The 24538-nt window shown below is 34.7% G+C and overlaps 3 protein-coding genes across 3 annotated transcripts in view; 2 read left to right on the top strand and 1 right to left on the bottom strand.

The window, feature by feature from the left end:
* Positions 1-24538, top strand: part of LOC131012585 (protease Do-like 7) — a 498535-nt gene that overhangs the window by 369742 nt on the left and 104255 nt on the right. The gene's annotated exons all lie outside the window — the stretch shown is intronic.
* Positions 2048-9296, top strand: LOC131012590 (diacylglycerol kinase 5-like). Its single transcript, XM_057940573.1, has 13 exons — positions 2048-2202; positions 3834-4043; positions 5082-5204; positions 5332-5460; positions 6105-6190; positions 6284-6407; positions 6475-6523; positions 6598-6680; positions 8215-8282; positions 8368-8442; positions 8529-8616; positions 8693-8809; positions 8955-9296. Exons 2-13 carry the CDS (start codon positions 3834-3836, stop codon positions 9294-9296), a joined length of 1494 nt encoding a protein of 497 aa, XP_057796556.1. The 5' UTR covers positions 2048-2202.
* Positions 8060-12356, bottom strand: LOC131012598 (protein THYLAKOID FORMATION1, chloroplastic-like). Its single transcript, XM_057940581.1, has 5 exons — positions 12009-12356; positions 10694-10961; positions 10279-10495; positions 9829-9944; positions 8060-9752 (listed from the first exon to the last, which is right to left on the bottom strand). Exons 1-5 carry the CDS (start codon positions 12190-12192, stop codon positions 9683-9685), a joined length of 855 nt encoding a protein of 284 aa, XP_057796564.1. The 5' UTR covers positions 12193-12356; the 3' UTR covers positions 8060-9682.

Genomic DNA, 24538 nt, shown 5'->3' with positions numbered 1-24538 from the left:
AGCGGGTTGAGCCGACCCATCGGGCTGGGCTGATTTTGCCATCTCTAATATGAAATTGCAACTAAAAAATTTAATTTTTGTGAATGATAGAAATGATGGCAATACTGCCACAAACATTGTACTCTCCGTCCCGCTATTGATGGCCCATTTTTTCGGCACGGTTATATTAAGGAGACTTATATTAAAAGTAAAATTATATGGCCTGCATGTTTAACATTATTGTTAATAATCTTAGATATGGTTAATTAAGGAGGCCTTTGTTCCTCCAAAAATCTGTTGCCACTGCCACCGGCGCCACTGCTTCCGACTGATCATCTATATTTTGCCATTATTGATAATCTAATTATGTATAATATAATATTTAAATTTGTTTCCAAAAAATATTTAATTTCGATGATTTTTGGTTGTTGCATGGATGAGTGTACTTGTGATTTTTGAAGTAAGAGATAATCTCATACTCCCTCCGTCCGCGATATCGTTTTCACATTGTAAACGGCGCGGATTTTAAGAAAAGTAGTACTCCCTCCGTCCCATTATTCATGGCTCGTATTCCTTTTTGAGCCGTCCCATGTTACTTGGCTCGTTTCCTTTTTGGGCCATAATTAGGTGTAGATTAATTACTTAATCAATAGGTGAATAAAACCCTAAATTCTACCTAGATTTTCACCCCATTAATTCTCTCTCTTCTCAGCCGCTCTCTCCTCTCTCTCTCTCGATTCATCTGCTCTCTCCACCAGTCGCTGGCCATTGCCTCCGCCGCCGCCTCCGCCTTCGCCGCGTCCGCCACATCCTCTGCCTCCATCCTTCACCGTGTCAACCGCGTGTTCCACCTCTGGCTCCATCCTCCGCCTCCATCCTCCGCTTGGATTGTTGTGTATGCCCAGAAAGGGAAGGGTTAGCGCGGCCGCCCCTTCTCCCTAAACCCTAGATCCTTCAAATTGCAGCCCCCGTGGCCTCGATTCCCAGCGATAGCACGGCCGAAAAGCCATCGTCGCGTGAGATCTGCCATCTCTACCACCCTCAGGCCTCCCGCCTCCTGCGCGCTCCACCGCCTCCATCATTTTCCCCTCTCTTACTATTTTGATTTTTGATTTTTGATTTTTGCTGCTATTGATTTTGAAGTTTTGAGTTTTGATTTTTGCTGTTGCTGTCAATTGGAGCAAGAGAGAGGAAAATGGTGGCGTTGGCTCTTTTGCGGCTCTGTTTCAGATTTTGGGGGAAAATTGTAAGTTTTGATTTTTGATTTTTGTTGTTGCTGTCAATCGGAGCAAGAGAGGGGAAAATGGTGGTGTTGGCTCTGTTGCGGCTCTGTTTCAGATTTTGGGGGGAAATGGTGGTGTTTCAAGATCCGATAGAGAGAGAAATGAGGTGGTTTTCGCCGCTGCTTCGTCGGAGTTTGAGTCGAACCAATGACAATTGAACTGTGGAAGGAGAATATGAGAGGGAGAGGGAGAGCAGACGCTGGAGACGCCGAAGAGTGAGAGCAGACGCCGGGGAGATAAGATTAGGAATGACGCTTTTTTTTCATTTCTGTTCCAGCCCCATTTTTTGGCTGAATTTTCAATTATTTTTATTTATTTTATTGTATACAGCACCTTATTAAGCAAAAGTGTTAAGGAATAAAATAGTTGAAAGAAATACCTTAATCTTGTGGTCCCTATTACTTTTACAACTACTTTAGCTCTCCTAAATACCCGTGCCGAAAAGTTTTGAGCCATGAATAATGGGACGGAGGGAGTAATAGTGAATATATAGTGAGTGGAGTTTGGGTCCCACTTGTGAATTGAAGTTTGTGGACCCTACTTTTATAAATGGAAGTGGAAACAATATCGCGGACGGACCGAAATGATAAATGTGGAAACGATATCGAGGACGGAGGGAGTATTTACTATAGTTATAAAACAATATAAATAAAACTATAGTTATAAAACAATATAAATAAAATTTTAAATATACATTACACCTCTGAGTCATTGGAGACAAAAACAGTTAACTGTAATAACTGCCACTCCACCAATTTTAGGCATTTTCCTTAACTCACAATTATTGGCAATATTTCCTAGAGTAGAACTCAATCGTCATTGCACAAACAATCTACGAGAAATCGAACAATCATTAATTTGGAAAATTTCTTGATTTGATGTCGAGCACGATCCTGGTTTTTATTAAACAGATTCGTCATCGCCTGCTGCAAAATTTCCAGTGAGATTCCTCTATGATTTTTCGAATTGTTGTTTTGTTTTTTGATATATTTTTCTTTTTCTTTTTCTATTTGAATATTTTGTCTGGGATCTTTTTCTCTTGATCATTTAATTCGTCCTATCCTTTCTTTCTGAATTCGAGTTGCTAATTGAGAAAAGTCTCATTAGTTTTACTGATGATTGAGGTGATGGATTGGTAGATAAGATATGCTTAGCAAATTTTTGTTTATTGGTGTGCTCTAAATAACTTGATTAGGTTAACGGTTGAATTCGGACACATGATTTTAGATTTGTTTATCTTACAAACTGAAATGAAGATATTCTTTCTGTCCTACAAAAAGTGCACACTTTGTCGATTTAGTATGTTCCACAAAAGTGTGCAATTCCTATTTTTTTTGAACACGCATTTATCTTTTAACCTCAAAATCTCAACTTATTACAATAAATAGAGTTAATAGTGCTTTGTATCCTCAACTTTTAGGTGCATTTACTTTGAAGGATTAATCTTAATAGATAAAAATAGTAAGACTAATATTTTATTTACTTAGATGGATTGAAACTTTGAGATATTCTATCATTAAGCTGGTTTTGGTTATTCTTTATTTTTATTTTTTTGATAAACTAACAGTATTACATAAAGAAATTTAAAGATCGCACCACAAGGGACTCGAACCCAAGACCTTTGGTTTTGGGCATAACCCCTTACCGCTTGGCCAACACACACACACGGTTTTGGTTATTCTTATCCCATTGAATGTGTGAGATTGGAGAAATCCTACTCTTAATAAAAATACTTAATCATGCGTCTTACTAATCATGCAAAGCAAATGTCCCTTAGCGTTTTTTTATAAAATGTCTCCAACTTTTATTTCTCTTAAAAAACCTCTAACTTTCGATGTTTTCTGTAAAATATTCTGCTACATAAATTTTGGTGATGGAAAGATGATTCATCTCGCCACGTTGAACTTTTTTAAGAAAAAAAAATATTCCACCAAAACATAAAAACCACATCGTTTGTTGATGCTTGGGTGAAAAAAAATAAAAAATAAAAATTAAATTAAAACTCTCACTCTCATCTTTATCTCCAAAATCTCATCAATGCCAACTTTCAAATTTACAATCATTTTCCATTTTTTCATTGCACCTAAGCATCTAAACGACGTTGTTATGATGTTTAACTAGAAAAAAAATCAAAAAAAATTCCACGTCCGACTCACGCAAAATGATCATTTTTCAGTCATCTAATTTTGTATAGCGGGACATTTTATGAAAAATACTAAAAGTTGAGGGTTTTTCAAGTGTAAACAAAAGTTGTGAACATTTTATGAAAATCGCAGAAAGTTGGAAAAACAAAACACTATTAACTCAATGAATAGCAGTTGTGGGCCCCTTTCTCCATCCACAACTCACTCAACTAACACTCCTAAAATCTGTGTCCGGAAAAAGTGTGCACACACTTCCGATACGGAGGGAGTTGAATATAAACCTATGAAACTTTGTTGCAGTTGTGGGCCCCTTTCTCCATCCACAACTCACTCAACTAACACTCCTAAAATCTGTGTCTGGAAAAAGTGTGCGCACACTTCCGATACGGAGGGAGTTGAATATAAACCTATGAAACTTTGTTTGCAGATGGAGGTAGGATTGGTATTCCCAAACGAACTTGAGGACTTTATCGCAAAATTCTACATCCCTTCGTACATCCTCGTTCCAGATGGGAGGGCGGAGCGCTTGCTCGATGTGCCGGAAAGCCCAGTTTTAGTATTCATCAACTCCAAGAGTGGTGGTCAATTAGGTGCTCAACTTCTCGACACATATCGCTCTTTACTCAATAAAAAACAGGTGAAACTATCATCCTCTTGGAAAACATTAGAGTTCCTAAATAATGATGTAAATGCACCTTTTCATCAATGCAATGTAGCATTGATGTTGTACACATATTAATTTAGAGGGAGTCTAAGAGGGTGGTTTGGTGAGAGCTTATAAGCTACTCCCTCCGTCCCTGAAATAAGTTCCTCTTTTTCCATTTTGGGACGTCCGACAAATAAGTTCCTCTTTCTTTCTTTTTATTTTTGGACAACTACCCCACCACTAATAATACTTTATTTATTCTTACTTTTCACTTTTTCACCACTCTCAATACTAATTATAACACTTTTTCACTTTTTCACCACTCCCAATACTAATTATAACATATTTTTTTTCCACTATCAATATACTTTACCATTTTCCTTAAAACCCGTGCCGTCCCCAAAGAGGAACTTATTTTGGGGACGGAGGGAGTATTTAAAACCGTTTATAAGTTGTTTATAAGCTTATTAGCTCCTTCAAAGTGTTTGGTAAAATAAGCTCTTAAATAGCTTAATAAGATGTAAAATTAAACTCTAATAAGCTCCCAAAAAAAATAAGTTCTTCTACCTTAACTTATATTCTCAATTTTTATTAAATTGTGATTAATATAAAAGAAAAGAAAAAACGTAAAGAAGCCCTTGAAAGCACACAAAACGCCAACTAAGGGTCATGCTTCATTAAAACCTCCTTAAGGAAAATCCAATGGGAAAAACCATAAGGAGGAAAAAGAGTATCTGTCTAAAAGTAAAGGTCTTATAAGCAGCACTCATTTTACAAAAATAACCTAACTATAATTTTTTATTTTTATCTATCTATCGATTTTCTCTCTCTAGCTTATAAGCTCATTTATCCATACAATTTGGACAACTTATAAGCTCTAATGAAACTATATCTTATAAGCTGTTGAAACATTTTATAAGCTCCAAGAATTTATAGGCTCTTTAAAATAAGTTTAGCCAAACATCATCTCTAAGATGGCCTGTCATAAGTTTATTGAAATTTCTTGATAATGTCAACTTATTGGTTTAGGTTTTTGAATTGGGAGAAGAAGCTCCTGATAAAGTGTTGCATAGGATTTTCCTCAATCTTGAGAGGCTCAAGCAAAATGGTGATCAATTTGCTCCTAAACTTGAGAAGAAGTTGAGAGTAATTGTAAGTCATATATATATATGCCTTGGGAAAAATATGTCTCCCCCCCCCCCACCCCCCATTTTAGGGTGTGAAATTTGATGAAGAAATGTGTTTATCTAGTGAAACATCTCATTGCCGGTGATTGTAGGTTGCCGGAGGAGACGGCACGGCTGCCTGGCTTTTCGGGGTAATTTCCGATCTGAAATTGTCTCAGCCGCCTCCCATTGCCACTGTACCTCTCGGAACCGGAAATAATCTTCCTTTCGCGTTCGGTTGGGTGAGACATTCATTTTTCTGTTAAACAAATTGTTAGGAAATCATCAAATTATCGATATTTTTTGCAAATAACTTAGTTAAAGCCCTCGTTACCAAACCAAATTGCAAGAAAATTCCTTACGGAACTAAAAAATATAGAAAACGTCGAGAATTTTTTTCTGCATCCGCCCCTGACTATTATTGCATGTATGTTGCTCTTATTGTTGGCGTCAAGGCACACCAACTTAGGACGAATTTTGATTTTCCACACCAATTTCAAAATTGGTACAAGAATAAATAAATTTACTAATTGTATTAATTTTGTCATATTTGAGATTTTCATTCAAACAAAGCTGATATGGCAGCCCAGTGACATAAATCACATGAGTTGACTTCGACGTGATACTACTCTAATCTAAACAATGTTGGTTTGGTAATATAAACGTATGCCACCTAGTTCCAATACTAACTTCAATCTTTGTGAAAATCTCAATTATATATGATACAATTATTGAGTTCGTATATTTTTATACCGATTTTGAAGTTGATGTACAAAACTAAAATTCGATCAAAGTTGGTGTATTTAATAGCTTGTAAGTAGTAACCCTAGGCTGTATATCTTGAAATTTTTCTATTTTCTTTCAAACCTCAATTTCTATTTTGCAGGGCAAGAAGAATCCCGAAACAGACCGTGATTCGGTAATCGCATTCTTGGATCAAGTGAGGAAAGCAAGAGAAATGGTGATGGACAGGTGACTATGAACTCAAACTCTGCATATTTTCTCACGTCATTCTTTAAAAATTTCCAAGAGAAAAGATATACTTAGATTGTCTGTGTTCCACAGTTGGCACATAACGCTGCGGATGAAGACACGACAAGAACACGAATACGAGCCCATTGCCCCTCTCGAGCTGCCCCACTCGTTGCACGCAATCAAACGCGTGCTCCCGACGGACGACCTCAATCTAGTAATTGCCTCTATGTTCATCAAGAGATTTCTGCCAATCCTTGCATCTCATCACAGTTTTGTTTCAGGAAGGCTACGACACATTCCAAGGAGGGTTTTGGAACTATTTCAGCATGGGTTAGTATTTTCATTTGTTTTTGTTTCTCAGCTGTGTCAAATGCACTCATCTCTCTCTCTCTCTCTCTCTCTAGGGATGGATGCTCAAGTCTCTTATGCGTTTCACTCGGAGCGCAAACTCAACCCAGAAAAGTTCAAAAACCAGCTGGTTAATCAGGTATGGTGATTCCATTTATTTGAGTAGGGATGTAAATGGGGTGGGACGAGGTCGCGTATTGCTTTCCCACCACCATACCTGCCCTAAAAATTTACCCCCGAACACGACCCCATACCCGTTTAAACTGGGGCGGCAGCGGGGCAAGAAACACCCTGTTGTCCAAATTACTATACAACATAGACTTACTTTACACATTCTCTTTATAAGTGGTCCCTACTTACTTTACACCCTCGTGCCCAGATAAAGTGAGTCATTATCAATAGAACAGAGGAAACAATATATGTTATATACCTCTCTCTCTCTCTATATATATATATATATAGGGTGTGGTTCTAGAGAGAACTACATTATTTGTGAAAACGTGAGAACCATCAAATCTAATGCACCCACTGTAAAAATTAATGCATTCGCTGTTAAAATCAATGCACTCAAAAAAATAAAAAAAAATTGCTCCCTTCAGGATTCGAACCCAGGATCTGTATTCATCCAACAAGATGATACATCCACCGTAGATCTTGTTAATCGAATGGCTGAAAATGGTTCTCCGTTCTTTTTTTATTTATGGTTCTTTCTTGAACCTCTCCCTATATATATATATATATATATATATATATATATATATATATATATCTTGATGATCGAATGGCTTAAAATGGTTCTCCGTTCTTATTTTATTAGTGGTTCTTATTTGATGCAGGTGCTGGGTTCGAATCCTGAAGGGAGCAAAAAAATTATTTTTTTCGGATGCATTAAATTTAATAGCGAATGCATTAATTTATATAGTAGATGCATTGATTTTAATGGTTCTTATGTTCTCACGATAAGTGTGGTTCTCACTATAACCGCACCCTATATATATATATATATATATATATATATATATATATATATATATATATATATATATGGTTGGGTTCAAATGCGCAAATGCGAACCACATTTTTTCGCGAGAACTAAGAACCATAACCAAATACATAACATACATGAACAAGAGATTATCAGGTCCTGAATAATTATAATACATAAAAATACAAGAAGTAAAAATTTCACCATATTAATTGAATTACGACAATTAGTGCATTACAAGCACCTTATTCGTAGATTTATATTAGCTTATTTATTATTCTCATTTCACACGATAAAATTGTCATCCTTATTTTTGAGGTCAAGATTTGGGGGGTGTTCAGTTAAGTTTATTTTAGAGAGCTTATAAAGGTTCGACTGCTTATAAGATGTAATGTCTCAAGAGCTTATATGTTGTTAAAATATTTGAATAATTGAGCAACAAGCTAAAGAGAGAATTGTGAGTTAAAAAGAGAAAATTGAAGAGAGATGAAATTGGACAAGTATATATGAAAAATAACTAACTGTATTATAAATTGATTGTTGAAGCATATTTTCATAGCTTATAAATTGTCTAAAATCTTATAAGCTTCTATACAACTTATAAGTTGTTTTAAGAAGCTTATAAGTTCAGCCAAACACTGATTTTTTGTCCAAAACGAATAAGAGGGGTTGCTTTCTTGCATCACAGAGCACATATGCGAAGCTCGGATGCACGCAAGGGTGGTTTTGTGCCCCTCTCATTCATCCGTCTTCAAGGTTCGTTTCATCTCGTGTTTCACTCCATCCTACTTCGAAGCGCATACTAGGTCCCAGTTCGCTAAACCTAGCAGCTCTCGTGCAGAAATATTGGTCAGATATGTAGAGCTAAGATCATGAGGAAGCACGGAGACTGGCAAGACATCCCTATTCCTACCAGGTATTACTAGTCACACTCCTTGTCTTCTTCATCTTGTCCTTGCACGTCGTCGTTTTTGCTTTGATTTGCGAGGTGTTACTGTGCAGCATTCGGTCTATTGTATGCCTCAATCTGCCAAGCTTCTCCGGGGGGCTGAATCCATGGGGAATTCCGAATCCAAGAAGGCGGCGTGATGTGAGTAGTTATGTACTTTACTCGTCATTTCTTTAGTAGAAAAAACGAGCTTCATCATCCTCAAACTGATGGACAGAGGGAGTTCACCCCGCCTTACGTGGACGACGGGTTACTTGAGATAGTAGGGTTCAAAGATGCTTGGCATGGCCTAGTCTTACTCGCTCCGAACGGACATGGGACGCGCCTTGCACAGGTCACCTTATCTTCTTTTTTTTTTTTTCGTTCATGTACAGTAGTTTGCAAACTACACTAGACGTGCCTGTCCTATGCAACGAGACTTAGAAGGGGTTGATGAGATTCTAACTCATGAGGAGCCTAACTCTAGCTATCTCATGCAGGCAAACCGTGTAAGATTTGAATTCCGAAGAGGAGAAGCAGAAGACACTTACATGAGGATTGATGGGGAGCCATGGAGACAGCCGCTTCCCTTTGAAAACGACGATGATGGCATGGTTGTAGTGGAGATCTCTCATCATGGCCAAGTCAAGATGCTTGCCACAAACGAATGTAAATCCAAAAGTGTTCTTGATCCTTCATCCCTTCCTTCGTCTCCGATGGCACACGATGACGACAAGGACAGCGACAAGGAGGAGGAGGCCAGTGGGGACGAGTGGAGGAAATTCGGGGCTGCAGACACCTTCAGGATTCCAGATGATGTCGACATATCTCGTGTCAGTTAACTCTGCAGCATCGTTTTGTTCCAATATCGATAGATGACTCGATAGATGAGCTCAGCCTCATACAACCTGTAACAGATACTGCCTGAAAAACTCAAGAAAAGAACAAATGTAGTTTTGCTGGTTAGAGAAACAACATGACTTTTTTCACAATGTAGAGAATCTGAATACCACTATCAACTTGGAATGTTCATGCCTCAGTACAAAATTCTTGTGTTTATACAAAGCGAGATCGTAAAATTACATATCTAACTAAAGCATCAAGCTGCCCCTCGATTCATAGAATTAGTAACAGTTGCCACTTACAACACCTGCATGAACTTTGAAGATCAGTGCCTTTTCTCATAATAATTGACTCTGATGTGTGGTATGTACTCAGATTATTTCGATTATTTTGTGACGGCCTCATTTGCTTTCTGGGACGATGCAGCAGCCCTTTCTTCGGACTTCTTTTTCTCTCTGAATTGAAGAACAGATCAGTGGGAAATTCAGAGAGGAAGAGAACTTCATGAGGGAATATGATAGATATTATTACCTGTCAATGTATTCCTTTAACAATTCTTTCGCTTGAACCAGCTTAGAAAGCAGATTACGGTAGACATCTAAGTCGCGATCAACGCTTTTCTTGTTTACATTCAGTGCAGCACAAAGCTGTCAAGCCAACAGGAGGGAAATACATTAGCAAGAACCAGACGAGCAATGTCTAGCAGATACTAAAGAGCACGTTTTACATGATTTTTCTAGTGAGATGCACCTAGTGTATGAGTTAGATTCCAAAACCAATGCAGACTATGGCCTAGAGTCAGAAACCGTGAAAAATGACGACTCATTGGAAATGTAGCCATAAGATTAACCTTTATGGTGCATATTGAAAACTTGAATATCTGAAAACCTCAACCAATTAACAGCTGAGTAGTCAGCTTTCCATAATTGCGAAAACTTTAAGCTTCACTATTTACATTTGGATGGAGATCAGGTTTTTTACCTTATCTAAAATGGTGGGTTCAGTGGCATTTGATAACTCAAGCAGACGGAAAAGACCAACTGCAAAGAAACGACTGTAGCTGAAACTCCCCTTGGTTGCTGCTCTTTCTGCAATGTCCTTTAAAATGCCTTCGATCTCTCCATCTCGAGATGCAAATTCTACTAAAGAACTAGGTGATTGAGTTTTGGCCCATTCTTCTACTTTCTGTGCATCAGCCCTGCAACATAAAAGTGTCAACATATTGCAGTTAACACTAAACATGAAAAGCTTCGAGTAGTTTCAGTGGCCACTCCTATCAGAAAATATAGGCTGACCTCTAAATACAAATGAAAATCAAGAAGGAAACTGTTTTATTTATAAAATTAATATCATCAAACGTAAAATGGAGAAAACAAAATCTAGAAAAATACAGTACCTGAATTGAGCAGGATCATCATTTAGAGCCCTGACATAAGCCTCGAAAATGGCTTCTCGATCCTCATCACTCGGGTAACCCTCCATAAGTCGATCATACACGGTAACAAAACCCAGAGCAAAAACAGGATCATACCGGAATGACTTCTTGTACTTCACCAGATGCTGCTGCACAATAAGCTCTTGTAACACTGTGTTGTATATACTTGGGATTGGCCTCTTATATGCCTTCAAGAAATTCAATTTTGTTTGAGAAACAGTAGGCACATCTGGAGGCAATCAAAAGCCAAAGAAAATTTAGAATCATGAGTGGACTGCTAAATTCAATAACAAAAAAAAAAAAAAAGTAAGATATGAAGGCAACAGAAACGGTCAATGGATACCAATAAATTCAGAATTCCTTCAAAAGAAATCCTATTTCTTTTACTGCCTCAACCTACTTCAATTGACATTAGAAGATCTATGAGTACATCATTGTCAACATAAAGTAACACGGCATGCCATCTTTGTTGAAACATCAGGAGCTACTTTTGAACTACAAAACCTCACTTCCTAGGTAGAGCTAGAACACAAGTATATGCAAAATCTAAGATAGCATGCATTAGTTCAGATAATAACTTTCAAAGAAAAAATTGATAAGAATCAATTACCTATATTAAAAGAATCCCCTACGGAGCCGTTTACCTTGGAGGATTTACCTTGATACATAAAAAAAAGTAAGGCTAATCCCTTGTTTACTTAGATGGATTGAAACTTTGGGATATCCCAAGGCCCTTGATTATTTCTATAATTAAGCTAATTTTGTTTGATTCATATCTCATTGGAAGGGTGAGATCGGAGAAATCCTACTTTTGAGAATAAAAGTATTCAATCGTGCATCTTATCAATCATACAAAGTAAACGCCTCCTAAAGCAAGTAATAAACAACTGAGGACAGAAACTTATTTAGCTCAGTCTGTACTAGACATTTATTATTCAATTTTTATAGCAATATCTCATAAAAAATGCACAAAATGGATTAAAAAAATCGATATTTTAGGAGAAAACACAGCTCCTATTTGAACATGTTAGATCAGAGCAACAAAATTCAGCTACATCGAGCTAACATTATAACGATTCGCATTCCAACTAAATCATTCTAATCGTATGTTCCATTCTATAGCATCACAATATATTATCTAACTCTTCCTTCCACAATCCGCACCACCAAAATAACTAATTGAATCCTTCAAACTCTTAAATCCAAAATGCTATTTTTTCAACAAATAAAACCAAACCAAATCAGAAAAGAGAGAGAGAGAGAGTAGAGAACTAGCCTACGGCAGTGCACATGCAATGAACGACCATGCGAGAGGAGCTGTAGGAGCGAAAGCTACACGCATCATACGACACCGTATTGCGGAGCTTGAAAGCATCCAAATTCGAATAACTCCGAGCTGAGGAGTTCAAATCCGGCGATTGAACTGCGGTGGTGAAAGACATTGAAGTGACGGCCGCCATTGACTGAATTGAAAAATCAAATGTTTTGCGATGGAATCGAATTTCAGAAGAAAATTTGATTTTTTAGTTAGCTTTTGCGAAGAGGGAGAAAGAAGAAGTATGAAATATGAGAGGAGTGGATTTAAGAGATTATCCGCTTCTGGTTTTTCTTTCTCTTTATATTCCGGCCAATGATTCCTTGACACGTATGCTTATTTATTTATTTATTTATTTAATTTCTAGTGTCTTTATTATTTATGTCGACTGCATAGTCTGCATGTTTTCATTTGAAGCTAGTGGCTGTGGTATTTTCGTGGATTAATATTTCTTTAGAAAATTAAATAAAATTTAGAATAGAAACTTAGGATTTAATAAAAGAGGTTCCGAAAATCACGTTTTTGAAAATAATAAGTAGAGTAGTGCAAACAATAGTTATAAAAGAGTATGCATTTATGAAGACATATTTTTATTTTTATTTTGAGATGAAAAGGAAGATCATATATTAATATCAGAATGGACAATATCTAGGAGTTAGGATGAAAATTTTGACTTTCAGATTATTATCATTACACTTAAAAGCAAAATTTGTTAATTCTTGCGTCGTCTTATTAGCTTCTCAGCGCGCATGATAGAAATAAAAAATAATCTTATTCCTAATTTCGTCAAAAACTTCTCAATGATCACTGCTGAGAGATTTCGAACCCTTGTATGTATCTTGCAGCATATATATATGCCTTTATTCATAAACTTACGGTAGATTCCCATAATTGTCATGAGACTTGTTAGTTATTATTCGCGACTAATTAAAATTTTACTTTTTACATTATGAGGTTTTACCAAAAAAAGTTTGTATGACACTTTGATTGGTTAACATTGGAACTGACGAAATTAGGCTCGATTATTTCTATTAATTCAAAATTTTCATATTTTAAACAATACTTCGAGTTTCATGGGCTCCATTTTTGGACTCGGTTGATTTTTACAGCGAGCCACCTAACCTAATTTTGAGAAAAAGTCCGATAGAATTAAGTAGTAAGTTTGATACTCACTAAGATGTCGTTTATTTTGAGGATTAACTTTGATAGATAAAAATAGTAAGGTTAATCTCTTATTTACTTTAACAGAATTATCAGGGTTATTTATCAGTATTTTAAATTTTAGATCAGGATGGTGTTATATGATTTATCTGTGAAAAAATCATACATATTATTCTTTCAAATTAATTTTTGTAAATTTTAAATTGGGGCTATAGAGGTAAAATAATATAATTATAATAATTATTATTATTTTTTATGTAAGAGGCTATAATGATAAATTAAGCGCTGTGTTTAAAATCACCCGTATTACAGTTATTGTAACTGAGACCCGATAATGTATTGTTTCTATGGCTCGGCCCAATATAAACTATGGAGCACATTTATGAAGTACAACATACAAATATATTCATACTTACCACTTATTTTATTAAATAAATTTTGTTAATGTTGCTTCGTCTGGATCAAAATGTTGTGCAGAGTGTTGGAATAGCACGCACAACAACACAGAGTAAACAGCAGCGGAAAACTTGATGTGACGCACTGTGTTTAGGAAACACACCAGTGCACACAGAGAAAAATTGCAGCGGAAATAAAAATGGAAGACACAAAGAGATGGAAAAATTCTTCAAGTTATAAATTATAACTTGAATACGCCTTACGGCAAAATGACTAAATAGAGAATGAACACTCACGTTCAATACCTTTACAATGAACTAGGTATTAAACTCTAGACACTCTCACTAACAAACAGAATCTGGACTCAAGAGCTATACTCCGAAATCCGACGAAATCAATGAATGCTATAAACAATGTTATCCTAACACTCTAAACAGCATTTGTACACAGATCACTCAAATGACTCGATTTTGATCTTCAAACTTCGTGATCTGAACTGAGACTTCTCCTTGGTATTTAAAGACCTCTTGAACTTGATCTCCAAGGTAGAAGTCGTGGGTTGGGTAGTGGACTGAGTGACCGTTGAGTTTGTTGAAAGAATTTTTCCACTCAAGTCATTCCTTCCTTGTTTTTAGGAGCTGCCCAACAAGCTCCTCTCTCTCTCCTTATCATCTCTTGCTCCTTCTTTCTCTCAACTGAAATTCGTTCCTTCCTTTCCTAGTTTCCAGCTTCAAGACTTCCAATCGTTTGACCTACAATCACAATGAGAAGAAAGAGCAAAATTCCAAAGTAATCGATACTAACAAACTCCCCCTTTTGCCTTTCTTCACAAAACCAAAAACACACAATGCTCCCCCTTGCTGTGATCTCCCCCTACAGATGTAGCATCATAGCCAGCAACAAAACCAAAATAAAAAAATTGCAAGCTTAAGAGAACAGCTACACAAACTCTAAACCATCCATTATATATATATAAAAAAAAAACTCCCCCTGACTCAAAGACTCCCCCTGCCTTCATTACTCCTTGTCCTTGTCCCCTGCTCCATCAGCATCTTCAGCAGCATAATCTCCCCCTTTTTGGGAAGAAATGAGGGCTGTCACTTGCCCTTTGGCTCAGGATGGAAGATGAAAAAAAAAACTGCTTTCCAGTTCTTCGAGGTGCTGCAAAAGAGCCTGCAAAGTCAAAAATTTCCGGCGTCTGAATAATTGGTGAATGAGGTGGCACACTTTCTGTCGCTGGGTTTGTCGCCGGTGCAGTCAGAGTCGGCAATAACTGAACTTCCTGATTTGCCGACAACGTGGGTGTGGAGGTGGTGGCCATGGCTGCCTGAGATTGGGGGCTTAACAAGATGTAGATCAAGGTGTGATGATGAGGGGAGAAGAAGATGATGTGATGTTCATGCAGTGAATAAAAACAAAAAAAATCAGATCCAATCACTCAAAAACCAAAACTTTCAAGTATATCTCCACCATTGAATTCGAAAATTAGGGTTTGGAGGAGATTAAGATAGAGATAAGCTCAAAACAAGAACAAGATATGCGTAAAAAATTACAGAACCTGCGGATAGAGAGAGATTCCCATAAAAATGGAAGCAAATAACTTCCCAGATTTTCCAAAATTTTTAATGTCCATTGTGATGCCTTCTGTTACTAGCTATAACATCTCCTAACACTCTAAACAGCATTCGTACGTACACAGGTCACTCAAATGACTCGATTTTGATCTTCAAACTTCGTGATCTGAACTGAGACTTCTCCTTGGTATTTAAAGACCTCTTGAACTTGATCTCCAAGGTAGAAGTCGTGGGTTGGGTAGTGGACTGAGTGACCGTTGAGTTTGTTGAAAGAATTTGTCCACTCAAGCCATTCCTTCCTTGTTTTTAGGAGCTGCCCAACAAGCTCCTCTCTCTCTCCTTATCATCTCTTGCTCCTTCTTTCTCTCAACTGAAATTCGTTCCTTCCTTTCCTAGCTTCCAGCTTCAAGACTTCCAACCGTTTGACCTACAATCACAATGTGAAGAAAGAGCAAAATTCCAAAGTAATCGATACTAACAAATTTCTAATGCGCCAAGTTCTTATTTGGGGATTAGATAAGATTAATTTTTTGATATTTTGTTCGAATGATTTATGATTCTTGGCCTACTTTCTACAATAATAAAATTAATTTAGATAATATCCAATTAATTCAATTTTAAAATACCTTCAAAATAAATTAATTTCTAATAATCAAACGTCTCATGCTCACCCGATGCTGCTATCTGATTCAATATGAGACAACTTCTAATATGAAAAAAAAAAAAAAAAAAAATCAAATTCAAATCTAAGTTACCGATACCCATATACATGGATGTTGGAGCCTGTGTTAGTCTATTTTTTCTTCTCTACTTATACGATGACTTTCCTCATGTCATAACATTTTATTTGTAATAATTTGTCTGTTTTGAATTTTTTTGCAAATATTTAGAATTGAAAATCAGATATTTATTCTATATTAAATATCAAAATTAATTAAAACCTATTAAAACTTATTTTTTGGATTATCCTTTTAAATTATCAAATATATGTTGAACAATCAGAATTTCAACTTGAATCGTCAAAAAGCTCTAATTCTATTATGCCAAGTCCTAATTAAATTAAGGTATGTTGGACATCTAACAAAGGAACTGAAAACACACCTGACAACTCAAATAATGACCTCACTAAATCTTTTCAATTTTGAGTTTCGATATTAAATACTCCCTCCGTCTCACTCCAATAGACTCACTTCTTTTGGACACAAAAATTAAGAAAACTTACTTTTTAGTAGGAAAATGATACTCCATCCGTCCCATATGGATAGGCTGATTGAAATTTTCACAAAGATTAAGAAAAATCATTGGGAATGAAAACATATAAGTAAATTTTCTAGTATGCCCATATTTATTATTTAATGATGTGGGAGTAAATTAAAGAATTAAATAGGGATATAATAATAAATGAATAAAAAAACATTACTTTTTATGGAAACAAGCCTATATAAATGGGACATTCAAAAAAAGAAAACAAACCTAAGCATATGGGACGGAGGGAGTAGTAAAGTGGTGTGGTCCACACCAATTAAGTACAACTTTTTTACCCAAAAAGGAAAATGAGCCCATGGGCGTGAGACGGATGGAGTACATGTCTAAAGCTTAATTTTCAAATTCATGCAAAAATATAAAATGATTGTGTTTATCATAAATATAAACTAACATTTGCATCCCGTACATTGGACGCGATTTTTTTTTTTATATTTATATAAAATTAATACTAATTCAACTATCATACTTATAAATATAATTTAAAAAAAATAATTTTAAGTGAATATATTTGAATTGAATATTGAAAAAAAAATAAGAATTCACAATTATAAAATTTGATAGTATGAAAAGTAAAAAAAATAAAAAATACAAAATAATAAAAAAGAATTAGAAAATAGATTTATTCAAAAAAAAAAAACGAGAGAGGAGATAGAAATTGTAAAATATAATGCTTACATTTTAAATCAAATATTTACATAAAATATATCAAACTCTTATCGTGATCTTTAATTTGATATGCATTTTAATTATTTTATAATTAATCGAATTTTACAATTTTGAAGAGAAATCAAACAAAAAATAAGAAGTTATGAAAAGAGTATATATATATATATATATATATATATATATATATATATATATAAGTTTACAAATAAAACTTTCAATTTTATTATAATTACAAAACTGCCACTCAATTTTCAAATTGATCATTTAAAATTGATTTACAATTGAAAGTTGTCTTTTAATATATTATAGATTATAGATATTGAAACACTATTTTTTTTTACACCCAAAGAAAAGAAAATCACACTCCCACTCTAAAGTCTAGCCTTCTAAGTGACTTGAACCCCCCTCTTCCTCCCGATCAATTGGTTGGAGGAGAAACATCTTATCAACGGACTGCGCTTCATCGTCATATATTGAAACACTATGAAAACGATGTAACAAATTGAATTCAGTTTACAATATGGTAATATATAATTATTTCACCATATAATACATTTTAGAATAAATATGATAATTGAAAATATATTGCGATATTATCTCTAAAATTTTAAGGAAAAAAACGTAAAAAAGATTTGGATATGATCAATGGCACGTGAATCGGTAATGGGCCGACAGCGGCGCACTTATGTCAGCCCATGTGATCGCCTTGTCGTCTCCTGCCCACTAAACGACGCAAAAATTTGTATTTTTCATTTACTATCAAATTCCCTATTTTCAAGGAAAAATATTACTAGTACAGTTAAATTTAATGTTTCTACATGTGACATGTGTTCGTTGGAGTTTTAAAATACAACATATATATTACTTCTTTTTTTAAAAAACTATCTTAATTGTGAACTTACTACAGAAAGATGGGGTCTAAGATCAAATTGCCCTTTAAAATATATAAAATTCATAGTTCCATATTCATGAGCTTGGTGGTGGATTTGTTCATAAGCTAACAGCCTAACAAGATGTATATTCAACTCATTCATTTTTTTTCTTTTGAGAAGGGTGACTCATTCATTTTAATAGTGCTATATTCATAATTTTGGCAATGAATTACTCCCTTCGTCCCATTTAACATAGCCTTTTTTATTATTATTATCATTTTGGACGATCCTACTATAAATAACTTATTCCATAAAAAAAATCTTTATCTATACAAAATATTATGGAGTTTAAATTTTTTTTAGGCCACTAATTTAAGGCGCTTTGCAAAATTAGGTCATATTTTTCAGGCTTGTAAATTTGGATCATTTATTATTAATTGCAATGTAAGTGTGTCATATTTGGGCCCGATCGGGCTATTTTGTATGTGAGACGTGCGTAACTTCACAGGTGGAGCTCGAACGCTGATGTGAAATTTTATTTCATTATTTTATTTGGCATATTTATACCCATGTAAAAATAAATTACTCAAATTTGCAAGCCTGAAAAAATATGACTTAATTTTACAAAGCGTCATAATTTAGTGACCTACCAAAATTGTAAACTCAAATATTATGGGTTCCATCATTTTTAATGACTTTTATTCTTTAATAGCTCTTATTCTTAATATATGTGTAATGTGTCTATAAAGAGCCATACTCAAAAGAAATGAGCGAGTATTTCTCAAGCCAACAAACTGTATATATTATTCAGCTAGAGGCAACTCGTTTATGGCAACAAATTTCACAAAACATTAGTAAAGAAATCTAAATTTTGACACTTTACAAACAACTTGATTAATCTACAGTAGGCTTGATTCTAAAAAATAACACAATATTCATTCAAATATATATATATATATATATATATATATAAAATGATGTGATTTGAAAACATTGTAGTTACTACCCCAGTTAAATTTTCTTAACAATATTATTATTTCTCAATTTCTTTCGATAAAAGTTTTCGGACTGAGACTCTAAAATACATAACTTTACCAATGAAAGTATGAAACAACATACCTAAAAAAAAAAAAAACATACCTATATAATAATACCAGGACAAAAAATAGGAGTATCGCGATTAAAATATTATAATTAATATTAATTATTTATACAGATCTTATTTACTTTTATTTTTATAACATAACGAGTGCATGTCCTCCACGCGATGCACAAAAAGTTACAGTTAAAACAAAATATATATATATATATATATATATATATATATATACATGTAACTAATTAAATTAGAAAAAAAAATCTAAATATGACACGAAAATAGTATAAATTTTAAAGTATTTAGTAGGGATGTCAATCGGGCCAACCCACTCGGTTTCAGGTTATTTTCGGTTCGGGCTAGTCGGTTTTTTTATTTTTCGGGCTAAAAAATTTCGACCCTAACCCTAACCCACTCGGTTTCGGGCTAGCCCGTTCGGGCCCACAAATTTATGATTTTTTATATCTATAATTTTTTGTATGGATAATCATATTATTGTAAGAAAAATATGTCGTGCTTTTTAAATCAAAACATTTCGCCTTATTTTAGATACAAAAATTAGTATTATTTTAATGTAAATTTACATAATATCTAATTTTAATTTTGTTTTCGATAAAAATTGTATATAGATATAACATAAATCACTATCTTTCTTTGACTTTTATATCATAAATATTATTATTAATCGTTAGAAAAAATCAAATCATATTATATAAGCATCAAAATGTTATTATCAAATTAAATAGTAAAGTGTTAAAGTTTTGAAATAAATTATTAAGAAAGTGTTCGGTTAATCGGGTCAACCCACTCGGTTTTCGGGCCAACCCTATCGGGCTTGGGCTATTTTCGGTTCGGGCCATTCGGGCTAAATTTTTTTAGCCCTAACCCACCTTTTTTATCGGTCTATTCGGATCGACCCGTCGGTTTCGGGCTTTTTTGACATCCCTAGTATTTAGTTCATACAACATTCATAATTATACTACAAAAGGAATAGAGTAGTACATTAATAAATTAAAAAGGTTTAATATTTCATAAAATTAAATTTTAAAAATAAAAATTTGCAAATAGACTGAATAACCACAATTACTACTCAATCCGTCCCTGAAATAAGTTCCTATTTGGGGACGGCACGAATTTTAAGGAAAAGTGGTAAAGTGTGTTAATAGTGGAAAAAATGTGTTATAATGCTTCACATATTATCTTCACAAATATTAATAAAATTATTTTAGTAAAAGAAAGTTTTAAAACAATTCAAAAAAAAAATGATTATAGTATGAGACATCTCAAAGAGAAATATAAGACTAATTTGTGAGACAGAGAAAATTGTTATTTTTTTCTTTTTTATTCTCCTAATTCACTAAATTTTCAACTAACCATATCGCATATACTCCCTCCTTTTTAAAAAAACATGTGATGAAGTGAGTGACACGGGTTTTAAGAAATGTTATATTGTGAGTGGTGAAAAGGGAAAAAGTGTTATAATTAGTATTGAGAGTGGTGAAAATGTGAAAAATAAGAATAAATAAAATATTATTAGTGGTGGGGTAGTTGTCCAAAAATGGAAAGAAAGAAAGAGGAACTTATTTGGGGACGTCCTAAAAAGGAAAAAGATGAACTTATTTCAAAGACGGAGGGAGTATTTTCGAAAAGTCGTAGTTGTTTTTATATATACATATAGATATTGATACACGCAATATCATTATATATTTACACATATTACTATATCTATTTTCATCATTATATATATATTTAATTTTATTTCGATAACATATTTAATTTAATTTCATAAAAAATATTAGTGCATATATTTTCATGAATATAAATAATGAAAGAAAAAAAAGAGAGATAAAAGAAGCATACAAATAATCCTACAATTTTACTTTAATTGCAAAAACTATCACCATATATATACAAATAATTTTCAAATTTTATTTTATTACAAAATTGCCACTAATTCAGTTTAAAATCAATTTAAAGAATTAAAAAGTAACATATACATATAACTCTTCTACATAATAACTCGAACCTCTACATTAATGTTTTTTTCAATTAAACTGTGATCCGTATTCTTTTGTAAATATTTTAATTTAAACATATGCAGCATCCGTCGAATAAGAAGCATGCATGCAAACATATGATATGATGTTAGCTTCCCATTGGCTGCATGCAGATGACTCATGCACTATACCACAACCTCGTGCCGCCACCTGTCCTCCACCACATTAATCCTTATTCCCATTTTGCCCCTGAACCCTCATATAAAAACTCTTCCTCATCACAACCTCTTCAAACAAAACAAACAAGAATCTCCAAAAAGTCCGAGGAAGAAAGAAAAGCGCAAACAACAAAGATGAGCTACATGAACAGGATGTGGGCGGCGGCCGGCGTGGCGGCGGTGAACAGCGTCTCCGATCAAGGGCAGAAGAACAAGTCCGGCTTCAAGCCGCTCGGCTACACCAAGAAGCAGCGCTTCTTCTGCGGCGTTGGCGACGCGGCGGACCTCCGGCCTCTATCCGCCGCGGCCGACTTCGCCCGCGGTGGAGGCGGCGAGAGGGGGCGGGCGGAGGAGTCTCTCCGGCAAGTGATGTATTTGAACTGCTGGGGTCAGGGCTGATGGTGAATTTGAATTGCCCCGAGGGGTAAGATTGTAATTTAGCGGGGGAAGGAGCGCGGGGTGACTCGGGGGTGGACCGAGTTGACTCGGGATGGGTGTGGAGTTGGGAAGAATTGGAAGATAGGGGGATGGATTGAGAATTATGTGAAATTTGTGGGGTTGTCATGAAAAATGAGAGGGAAATTTGGGGAGGAATTTTGAGGCAGGCAAAGCTGTTGCGCGCGGTTTGCTTCTCCTTTTTGTTCGAAAATGTTTGTGGAAATAATTAAAGCATTTATTTCCATTTAATTTAGTCGAATGTTTGTGGGAATAAAGCAGTTATTTCCATTTAATTTAGTCTAAACAAGTTATCGTATGAATTTTGATGGATAGAATTGGTGTTCGTGTTCTTTTAATATTTGATATCGTTGGTTAATCAGTCACCCCTAGTGATATAGAGAAGCGTTTAATTAGTTAATTTAGATTCCAAGCGTTTTAAAAAAATGCATATAATAGTGAGATTTTGTTAAGTTTTATTGAATATCCAAAGGATTGATATCGGAAGAATACAGAAGGGAAATCCTAACTTTTAAATAATTGAAGAATATATAATGAGCTTTTTTATATATAAAAGAGAAATCCGTATTTCTAAATATTGAAGAATATATAATAATAATAATTTTCATATATAAATAAGAAATCCATACTTCTAAATAATTGAAGAATAGATATTATATAAAGCAGCAGTTTAATAGATATTTTTTGAAGCCATATTTTTTCTCTCCCACGTTCTCCTCATTTAATTTTATTTTTTCTCCTATTTCTCTCCCACGTCCTCGTTTTAAATTTTTTCTGTAAAACGCGCGCGTTGGACTCTCTTCACTCTATATCAAATTTTCTCTTGCTCAAAAAAAACTTTAAACCGTCTAATCCCATCTCTATTCTTCTATTTTTTTTTCTGATTAGCCAGAAATCAAAGCAGGGGAAGAAAAGGAAAAGCAGACCGAAAAAACCACATCTCTAATTGAGAACCAAAACGAGAAATGGAGAAGAATTTTTAAACAACAAAAAATTCTATATTTAAGTTTCACTGTTCACAGATGCAAATCACCTTATGAGATTTCTGGTGGCGTTGCTGCATGTAAGCGGTAAGCAGTCGACGATCAAGAGATTGAGCACGTGCGAGCTGACAAAGTGTAAGTTGGAGCCGATGAGTATGGAGGGCGGTTAAGTTGATGCCGGAGGTGAGTTGCTGAAATTTAAAAAAAAAATAAAAAAATTAAGGTGCAGATCCACCCCTGAAGTAGAGGGTGAAATTAAACCCAGACGTTAACGAACACTTAACGGCGTTAGGTCAGAGGGGGAAATTTGCACCCTTTTCTCGGAGTTCAGGAGTTTAATTGCACACACAATGAGTAAGAGGGGTTATACGCTATAGGGGCTACTACTCCAGGGGTCAATCTGCACCTTTTCCCTAATAAAAATTAAAATTGATTGAGCGTATTTGAAGCCCCATTATTTGGATTGATCCGTAACTCTCGATTCAATTTCTTTCTTTGATCCGCACGCAGCCAATGTATCGTATTATGTTTGGAATTTACACATGATGAAATAGATAAGGAATTAACGATGCTAATTATTCTGCTTAAACATGTCTTTTGCATCAAATTCATGTTAGATGGTCATTAGAGTCTCGATTGTTATTTTAAGTTGATCGATCTCATGCTTGTTATTTGCTTGTGTTGATTCATTGTGGCCTAGAGTTTGATGACTGATTTATGCATGAGGAAATATGCGGCTATGTTCTATGGGCCACAAAAGATGAAAAAAGATGTATATTTCACTTAATGCAATCCCTTAAAAATCTACTTGTATCCCTAACTGTTTCTATATTTGATGGATTATGGATTGGTCTATATATTAGTGCTTCAGTATTTGGTTGAAAATAAACTTCAAACTTGTTGTTCGATATATCTACATCTTTCACTTGTAGTGAAGATTTTGATTGGATTGAGCGGCGAATTTTAATGGAGTCGCCTGCGACGCAACGGATTGCAGGGATACCGGAGTTTAGTGAATGACAGAGAATTTTTCAGTGATGGGAGGATGTTTTCATGGAAATGGAGGTCTGAGCAGGGGAAATCGAAGAAGATGAGTCTCTTTGTGGGATTAGATTGTAGAAATGGAATATCAAAGTGTGTTAATGGGGTGCAAATTCTCCGGAAGAAGAAGGGTAAATTCGGCTGCTCCTATACAACTTATAAACTGTTTTGAAGAACTTATAGATTGAATATAGTAAATTTATTGAAATAAAGACATCAATTATTTAATAAAGTTGCTTCATTGTTGCGAATACATCATTTAAAATTGAGTTTCATCTGTTTTAGGTATTGAATCTGAATACTTTAGTATATATATGCATCAATTTGAAGAAATTGCTTCTAACGAGTTTAAAGAGAGGAGGATTGCACATGTTGATTATTGTAGTATTGATAAGATACCAATGCTTGAGGTTAAAAGCATGGCTAAAGTAGTAGAAAGTAGTAGATAATAAGTAGTAGATAATAAGTTATTCTTTTGGTTGCATCTTTCAAATGTTTAAGTGACAAGTTAAAATCTTTAAAATGTGATAAAGATGCCATTGAAAATTTGAGATATCTCTGTTCGTTGATGCTTCTAGAAATATGTATCTTTGCCTTAGAGATAAAGTTTATGAATATACACATATAGGATGTCAATCGGGTCATTTCACTGAGTTTCGGCCAGACCTATTGGGTTGTCGGATCATTAGGATGTTAATCGGGTCCTTTCACTGGGTTTCGGCCCAGTCCTATTGGATTGTCGGATCATTCGGGTGCACAATAATC

Source organism: Salvia miltiorrhiza, chromosome 2 (assembly GCF_028751815.1).
Source record: "Salvia miltiorrhiza cultivar Shanhuang (shh) chromosome 2, IMPLAD_Smil_shh, whole genome shotgun sequence".
NCBI classification, from domain to species: domain Eukaryota; kingdom Viridiplantae; phylum Streptophyta; class Magnoliopsida; order Lamiales; family Lamiaceae; genus Salvia; species Salvia miltiorrhiza.
Note: the sequence above shows the minus strand (reverse complement) of the source record. Positions and strands in the feature narration are given on the sequence as shown.

What these genes read in the sequence shown, in the direction of transcription:
- LOC131012598 (XM_057940581.1), bottom strand. Translation starts at nt 12,192, where the DNA reads ATGGCGGCCGTCACTTCAATGTCTTTCACCACCGCAGTTCAATCGCCG. An exon ending in TTGCATGTGCACTGCCGTAG is followed by an intron (nt 10,962 to 12,008) that starts GCTAGTTCTCTA and finishes GATTGCCTCCAG; the next exon opens with ATGTGCCTACTGTTTCTCAA. An exon ending in GATGATCCTGCTCAATTCAG is followed by an intron (nt 10,496 to 10,693) that starts GTACTGTATTTT and finishes TTTATGTTGCAG; the next exon opens with GGCTGATGCACAGAAAGTAG.
- LOC131012590 (XM_057940573.1), top strand. Translation starts at nt 3,834, where the DNA reads ATGGAGGTAGGATTGGTATTCCCAAACGAACTTGAGGACTTTATCGCA. An exon ending in TTGGAACTATTTCAGCATGG is followed by an intron (nt 6,524 to 6,597) that starts GTTAGTATTTTC and finishes CTCTCTCTCTAG; the next exon opens with GGATGGATGCTCAAGTCTCT. An exon ending in ATCCAAGAAGGCGGCGTGAT is followed by an intron (nt 8,617 to 8,692) that starts GTGAGTAGTTAT and finishes ACTGATGGACAG; the next exon opens with AGGGAGTTCACCCCGCCTTA.